This window comes from Aulonocara stuartgranti, assembly GCF_965226115.1.
Source record: "Aulonocara stuartgranti genome assembly, chromosome: 12".
NCBI lineage: Eukaryota > Metazoa > Chordata > Actinopteri > Cichliformes > Cichlidae > Aulonocara > Aulonocara stuartgranti.
In genome coordinates this window covers 10,968,808-10,977,449 of record NC_138948.1, presented here as the reverse complement: position 1 = coordinate 10,977,449, position 8,642 = coordinate 10,968,808, and the positions used below count along the sequence as shown (strand labels likewise).

General features: G+C 41.4%; 1 protein-coding gene across 1 annotated transcript; it reads right to left on the bottom strand.

The window, feature by feature from the left end:
• Positions 1-489: 489 nt before the first annotated feature.
• LOC309719033 (granzyme K-like) lies at positions 490-6,756 on the bottom strand. Its single transcript, XM_082554798.1, has 5 exons — positions 6,228-6,756; positions 3,789-3,932; positions 2,868-3,006; positions 1,242-1,499; positions 490-1,110 (listed from the first exon to the last, which is right to left on the bottom strand). Exons 1-5 carry the CDS (start codon positions 6,287-6,289, stop codon positions 946-948), a joined length of 768 nt encoding a protein of 255 aa, XP_082410924.1. The 5' UTR covers positions 6,290-6,756; the 3' UTR covers positions 490-945.
• Positions 6,757-8,642: the final 1,886 nt, after the last annotated feature.

Below are 8,642 nucleotides of genomic sequence, written 5' to 3'. Positions count from 1 at the left end.
AGGACCCTTATACTTAGACAGATACAGAGTATGTGTACTCCCATAGTATAAATCAGAGAGAAGGTACAACCTCTATCATGACCTTAAGATGTGTGTGTATGCCAGAGTGCTCTGGAATGCACACAGTCTTTACAGACTACTAAGGATCAGAGATCCTATCAATAAGCAATCGATTATATAACTCTAAGCATATATAAGTATATGTTTCTAAGCATAAATGACAATCCAACAATAAGATCAGAGAATAATCACATCATGCATCTGCTGGTTAGCTTTCTGAAAATACAATTACAAAAATGTTTCTTTAAAAGAAATTAAAAGTTATTAAATTTGAATACTAAAAATAAAAGACTAAACTATTAGCTCTGGGTCACAAACATTTTTAAAGATTTAAGAGTTAGTGTAAAAACACAATTTTGAAAGAATTGCAGTACAAACAACAAAAGAGAGAAAGAAAGAAATCTTTTTTGTTCATGCTGTTAGCTTTATTAGAAAGTAGAAAATGTAAAAGGTATATAAAATGTTTCTTGGGGGTTTTCATAAACAAATCTTTTTAACTCAGTTTTCTAGTTAACAGTATTAAGTATTATCTTTTTACAAGTAAGACAATAAAAGATGGGTAAAGGTCATTTTTCACTGCAAGAAGAAATTATTTTAGGAACTGTTCTTGTAGAAATTCTTTCAGAAATAACCACATTTATGTAGACTCTACAGCAACAGCAGCCAAAACGCAATTCTGGAAAATTTAATAATCCACAAACCTTTACAATGATTGTCCAAGAGAAAGGCTGCAAAGAAGATCTGGTTTTATGTTTCTGCAGTGGACAGTACTAACCATGACGGGGCTGATATCATATATGTGTATCCTCTATGGTGAAAGCAGTGACAGATTAAGCATAAAATATTTTTGTCTTGCTTAGCTCATATGTATTGATGCCTGTGGATTCATGGCATTTCATATGACTTCATTGTTTCTTTGATCCAGCTGAGTTGTTTGTTTGAGACAAATGCGTAGACTCCCGGTACGTTCTCTTTACTCTCACACGTCCTTCCAAAAGAAGTAGCTCCAACCAGCACCCCATCGCACAACAGTGGCCCTTCTGAATCCCCCTGCAGGAAAAACAAATACATGGTAGTCATTCTTTGACTACTTGTGGATGTGAAAAAGCCAAGAGTGTTGAGCTGAATGCCTGTTTAATTCAGAGAACTAATAAAAATACACACACACTCAATATACTTACTCGACAAACATCAACCTTTTTTTTGCCAGTTGAACCAGCACATATCATGTTACTGGTGATAACAGGATAATAATAAGAGTTGCATGTCTCTCTGTCGATCACAGTCACATTGGCAGACATGAGAACATCAGATGGTTGGTTGCTTTCAGTTAGTCCCCATCCAGCCACCATACATTTGCTGCCAGCTGGAGGCTCCTTGACGGTGTTGCCCAACTGGAGACATTTCACTGTCTTGGTGAGCATCACTGGTTCCTTCAGCTGGACAATAATTAAATGGACATGTTACATACTGATAATGACTGTCTATATTTGACCTTTACAGTGCAGGTCATAACGTAAGTATTCATGCAGCACTGTGCTAAAGTCTTGAACCCCCACTCATTTATTTATATGCTGTATTTTGTTTTGTAAATGGAAAATAGGTGTTGTAACTTATTAAAAAGTCTAATTATACGTACACAAAAATACATTAAAGAGAATAAGTCTGCTTTTACCTTTTTTCCTCCTAGTAATACCCAGCAATTAATTTTTGTCCTCTGTCAAGGACATGAGTCTGAGACACACAAAACGTATTCATTTTCCTTTGTAGTGAACAGCAGGACTTACATCACATTTTCAACCAATCTCCATACTTCAAGAAGTCAGACATTAGGGAGAAAAGCAAAAAGAAACTACGGAAGGGGAGTCAGTCTTCCTACTGTCAGGGGTTGAGGTGAAGGGAGAACACACATCAGAGCAGGAAGGTGAAAGCTCAGAGGACATATCAACTTTTGAGGAGCCTGAAAATTTTTTTCTCTTCACAGGCTTGTCTCCTGTATGGTGGTTGATAAACCAAATTCCAGAACTTCAGAGCCCTAGCTCATACAATACTTCTTATCCACAATGGACACTATCTGTCATCATTTTGCCCCTTCTCAGGGTCCTCAAAAGCTGGTATGTCCTCCTTCTGAATTTTCACCTTGTTGCTCTAATGCAGGGGTGTCCAACTCCAATCCTCAAGAGCTACTGGCTTGCAGCTTTTAGATGCATCTCTACTCTAACACAGCTGAATAAAATCATTGGATTACCTCTTCAGCATGCCATCAAGTTTGGCAAAGGCCTGAACACAAACCATTCATTTGATTCAGGTGTGTCGGAACAAGGATGCATCCAAAAGCTGCAGGACAGTAGCTCTCGAAGACTGGACTTGGACACCCCTGCTCTAATGCCAGGCCCTCCTCCACTTCATCCCCTGACACATCTTAATGTCCTACTATGAGCAATCACTTCCCACTGTCGCCAAAGGGGGTCATTTGATTGTTGGACTTTTCTCTGCATGGATTATTGTAGGGTCTACTTTACAATACAAAGCGCCTTGAGGCGACTGTTGTTGTGATTTTGCGCTATACAAATAAAACTGAATTGAATTGAATTACTCTTCTTCATCATGTCATTTTGTGATCCAACAAGACTTTATGTCCACTTCAAGGGACAGAAGATAAATAAATAACAATAAAAAAGATACAACATGTTTGAAACAAAATATTTAAATTATCTGAAGATAAAATCTAATTATCACAGTATTTTTCTTCTGGGTTCTTCTGGGTTTTGCTTCACTTGGTATTGATCAGTGAATTATCAACTTACCTTGAGCAACATGAGGTCATTGCCCTTGAATGGACTGTAATAGCCAGGATGAGGAAATCGTTTCTCAACCTCTCTGACCTGCCGAGAATCAACTTCCACATTCCTGAGGGAGTGTGCTCCCAGTATCACTATAGTCATACTGTAAACAAAAACAGTTCACGCATATAAAATGGTTACAGGTCAGGAGTGTGTAAAACAATCATAAATTAATCATAGTTGCCTCATTATATTTGGAAAATTTCACCCGCGCTGTTATTGAGCCTTAAATGAATTTCATGATATTTTCCCACAGCTGAATGAAATTTCAACATTATAAAAATGTTTTAGATTATAAAATCTATTGCATATTTCATGTGTATGTAGCTGTGATGTCTGTTATTCTTTAACTGAGTGCAATTTTGTCTCTCTGTAACATGCAATAAAATGGACAAACTATAAATAAAAAATGAACAATAACTTATTTCCCAGTGTTGTAAAGGTTATATATTCATCCTCTCCAATCATTAAGCAGTTTTACATTAATAATTATAATAAAGCATTTTATATGATGCTTGAAAAGATTCTGGACAAAATAAACTGACACATATTAGTGTCTATTTTCTTGTTCCAATTCTGAAGCAAGGGTAACATAAAATACCTTTAAAGAGGATTATTTGTATGTTTGTTATTTAAAAGGCACCTTTTATACATATTTATGAATATTTTGAAGGCTGGATTAGAATTGTTTTCTGTCATTTCTTGGAGTGTAATCAACTTCTGTTTTCATTAATCTGCCAAGCTGTCAGATCAAGTCATGTCTTACAGACCTTTTCCTTGTGATCTCCTGTTAAATCTCTTTATGTATTATTTTTCACACAGTCAGTTAAACATAAATATTGCAATATTTTGATTTGAAAGTTTAAGAAAAGTAAGTGTTCCTACTCTTTGCAGTGGGCGGCTGTCAGGACCCATTGTGGATCGATTAATATCCCGCCACACACAGATCGTTCACTACTCACATGAGCCATGAAAGGCAGTGAGTGTGGCTCGACTTCTTTCCCTCCAATAATCTCAGAACCATGACCTAAAGTAAGAAAAAATATACAGTCACATAACAAAATCAGCAGATGATGCAGTCAAAAACAGCATGCATGAAAGGAAAACACAGAAATTACTCGGGCAAAACATTTTGCCTTTTGTCTCTCATAGATGTTGAATGCACTGACACTGTGACGCTCAGCTTTATATATTAATCTGAAAGGATGTGGTCTGACAACTGAAATTAACAAGTCAGCAAAATGGGCTCCTAAACGCTTCTAAGGTTGTGATCAAATATATCATTAACAACCTTACCCCATTCACCACTACCGCCAAAAACAATAACAGCAACACACACATACAGTGGGGCAAAAAAGTATTTAGTCAGCCACCGATTGTGCAAGTTCCCCCACTTAAAATGATGACAGAGGTCAGTAATTTGCACCAGAGGTACACTTCAACTGTGAGAGACAGAATGTGAAAAAAAAATCCATGAATCCACATGGTAGGATTTGTAAAGAATTTATTCGTAAATCAGGGTGGAAAATAAGTATTTGGTCAATAACAAAAATACAACTCAATACTTTGTAACATAACCTTTGTTGGCAATAACAGAGGTCAAACGTTTACTATAGGTCTTTACCAGGTTTGCACACACAGTAGCTGGTATTTTGGCCCATTCCTCCATGCAGATCTTCTCGAGAGCAGTGATGTTTTGGGGCTGTCGCCGAGCAACACGGACTTTCAACTCCCGCCACAGATTTTCTATGGGGTTGAGGTCTGGAGACTGGCTAGGCCACTCCAGGACTTTCAAATGCTTCTTACGGAGCCACTCCTTTGTTGCCCCGGCGGTGTGTTTTGGATCATTGTCATGTTGGAAGACCCAGCCTCGTTTCATCTTCAAAGTTCTCACTGATGGAAGGAGGTTTTGGCTCAAAATCTCACGATACATGGCCCCATTCATTCTGTCCTTAACACGGATCAGTCGTCCTGTCCCCTTGGCAGAAAAACAACCCCATAGCATGATGTTTCCACCCCCATGCTTCACAGTAGGTATGGTGTTCTTGGGATGCAACTCAGTATTCTTCTTCCTCCAAACACGACGAGTTGAGTTTATACCAAAAAGTTCTACTTTGGTTTCATCTGACCACATGACATTCTCCCAATCCTCTGCTGTATCATCCATGTGCTCTCTGGCAAACTTCAGACGGGCCTGGACATGCACTGGCTTCAGCAGTGGAACACGTCTGGCACTGCGGGATTTGATTCCCTGCCGTTGTAGTGTGTTACTGATGGTGACCTTTGTTACTTTGGTCCCAGCTCTCTGCAGGTCATTCACCAGGTCCCCCCGTGTGGTTCTGGGATCTTTGCTCACCGTTCTCATGATCATTTTGACCCCACGGGATGAGATCTTGCGTGGAGCCCCAGATCGAGGGAGATTATCAGTGGTCTTGTATGTCTTCCATTTTCTGATGATTGCTCCCACAGTTGATTTTTGCACACCAAGCTGCTTGCCTATTGTAGATTCACTCTTCCCAGTCTGGTGCAGGTCTACAATACTTTTCCTGGTGTCCTTCGAAAGCTCTTTGGTCTTGGCCATGGCGGAGTTTGGAGTCTGACTGTTTGAGGCTGTGGACAGGTGTCTTTTATACAGATGATGAGTTCAAACAGGTGCCATTCATACAGGTAACGAGTGGGGGACAGAAAAGCTTCTTACAGAAGACGTTAAAGGTCTGTGAGAGCCAGAGATTTTCCTTGTTTGAGGTGACCAAATACTTATTTTCCACCCTAATTTACGAATAAATTCTTTACAAATCCTACCATGTGAATTCATGGATTTTTTTTTCACATTCTGTCTCTCACAGTTGAAGTGTACCTCTGGTGCAAATTACTGACCTCTGTCATCATTTTAAATGGGGGAACTTGCACAATCGGTGACTGACTAAATACTTTTTTGCCCCACTGTATACTTGCACACTTTTTAATCATGAGAAATTTTACTAGGTATATTTCTCATGGATGAATTCTTCATTGTACTTGCACGACTGTTAAACTAAACTGAGATTATTGTAATTTTCATTCTGTGCTTTAAAGACATCTGTATTTCATGAAATATTGTCATTCAAATTCATGGGACAATTGAGAGGAATGTGTAAACAACATCTGAGTGAAACGAACTACTTTATAATACATATGTAGGGTGTGTTTTACATGTCATATGGTGTATGATATGTAATACAGCAATATATGTTTCACACATTACCGATGTATTATATTTTAATCGATTCCAAGATGGACAAAATGTTTTATTTTAAAATTAAAAGTAAAATGAAATAGAAGACTGGTTGGATGATGAAGAGAAACATGCATGAGAAGAAAACATTGAAATTCCTCAGGCAGGACATTTCTTCAAAATTGTTTGATCAGATGTTGAATGTTGAAACTGACTGTGATGCCCCGCTTTATATTTTGAACTGCAAGGATGTGGTATGACCACAGAATTAATGAGTCAGCAAAATTAACATACTGTGGTGAGCTCAGACAAGGAGGAGACAGAGGTATCGTTTGGTCTTGCTTTCTGCAGTGTTAGCCAGGGAGCACAGACGTTTATTTGCATTCAACAGGAGAACACTGCCGCTAGCCCAACTGGTCGGCGCAGCACTAGCATAACAACAACAACAACAAAAAAAGGCACTCCCTCTCCCAGAAAACACACAGTCGCCGAGAGAGCGCGCCACATGGTAACCATGGCAACATAACGCTGCCGCCTGGACAACAGAATATAGCTGTCAAAACAAAACCCTAAACAGCCCCCACCTAAGGGGTCAGCCGTCCCCGACAACCCCATTACCCAACACAAAGTCCTGCAAACGTCGATGTGTCTTCTTTCGGTACACCGACCACCGATCTCGACCGGCGGGGGAAGAGTCACTCGGATTAAAACATGGGGTGCCACCAGCATCCCCTGCTCCGGCGGCTGCTGGAGCGAGCGGTCAGTACGGTGAGCGTCTGTCCTGGTGCAACACCACCATGCGCCCCAGCCAGGCATGCGGACCCGGTACACCACTTCTGTTAGCCGCTCCGCGACCTCCGCCGGCCCTTGCCAGTGGCTGCAGAGCTTGGGGGGCACTCCTCTCTTGCAAACCGGGCAGTACACCCAAACCTTGTCGCCAGGCACAAAAGCTCCCCCTCGGCACCTGGTGTCGCAGGCTCCTTTCAGTCGAACTCAGTAGTCATGAGCCACCCGCGGTCACTCCCTCCACCTCCTGTAGCAGTCCATGGCCTCCAAGACGTGCCAGTTCCCTGCCTCAGTGGACAAGGCAGGTGCTCGAGCCGTGGACAAGCTCGAGCACCTGCGACTGCAGCACCAACAGCTGCAGGGGACTCTTGCCCTGACCGGGGGCCCGCCATCACCGGTATCTTTCTCTCTCTCATTTGCTCTACCACTCTCGCTCTTCGCTCTCTGTGCTCCCTCTTCATCGTTACGTGACTGCATTAATTGAGAACCCACCTGTACATTGATTGCAGGGCGGCGCCGGTCAGGGTAAGCCAGTCTCCCTCTGATTCATTCCTCCCGTGCTTCTGGTGAAAAGCAGAAGTAAATGCTTGCACAACGCTATGGATTAATCCAGCGAGTTGATCGAGTCGCATGACAGCTAGAGGTAGGCTCTCGCTTCTCCTCTGATTTCCTCGCGGCATTCGATTTTATAGTTATATTTTTGCGGCCCCGTTTGTAGTGTGGCCATTTTTATTCTTTTCTACTCCAGCCGTCGTAGAGAGAGGTGTATGCTCCGATTATTATCAGCAGCACAGTATAGCGTCTCCGGTCCTGGGGTAAGCCGCGTTAAATTGTATTTACAATTACTCCCAAATAAACGAGGCTAAGGCTACATTTATCTTTTGTTTTCTTAGGATTTCATTGCTGCCGTAACCTCTCGTGGCGATCAGTTTGACCTTAATTGGAGGATCGAAACGCCTGTCCAGCTGCTGTTTCAGGGCTCTTCCTCGGTGGAGCTGCTGTCTTGTCTTGTAGTATTTGTTTTATCCCGCTGTGTCATTGTTTTTTTTTTCATTTTGCAGGACTGTTTTTAATTGGGCTTACTGTAATAGATTGAATTGTTGCCCCCCCAGTGGTAAAATAGGTCATTTCAAAGGCTGAGAAAAGTGATCGGGTATCCTCTATTGTTACTGTACCGAAAGCAGACAAAACAATTAGGATATGTGGTGACTACAAAGTCAGTGTCAACCAGTGTGTTGAACAGGAAAGATATCCACTTCCTAATAGTGAAGATTTGGTTGCTAATTTAGCTGGAGGAACATCCTTCAGTAAACTTGACCTTTCTCGTGCCTATCAGCAGCTACAGTTAGACGAAGAATCAGGGAGGTATCTGGTCATCAACACACACAAAGGTCTCTATAAGTACAATCGCCTCAGCTATGGTGTTTCCAGTGCTCCGGCTCTTTTCCAGTCTGTGATGGATCAAATCCTTCAGGGGAAGGATCATGTGACCTGTTTTTTGGATGACATCCTCATCACTGCTTCGTCTGAAAGGGAGCATTCGAAGAGGTTGGAGGAAGCACTCACATGTCTGGAGAAGCATGGCGTCAGAGTGAAGTGCCAAGTTTCTTCAGAGCAGTGTGGAGTACCTGGGATCATTTAAGCCTTACTTTACACGCAGACAAGAGCTGTCAGCAGAACAAGGATGTGTTCTTTGGGGACAACGAGTTATCATTCCACCAGTTTACTGACAGAAAGTG

Bases quoted from the DNA above. Each gene is read 5' to 3' on its own strand.
- LOC309719033 (XM_082554798.1), bottom strand. From the start codon at position 6,289: ATGTCCTGCCTGAGGAATTTCAATGTTTTCTTCTCATGCATGTTTCTC. The intron at 3,933-6,227 runs AGTCTTCTATTT...TTTTCTTACTTT, and splicing joins TTTCTCTTCATCATCCAACC to AGGTCATGGTTCTGAGATTA. The intron at 3,007-3,788 runs GTAGGAACACTT...TTTTGTTTACAG, and splicing joins ACAGCCGCCCACTGCAAAGA to TATGACTATAGTGATACTGG.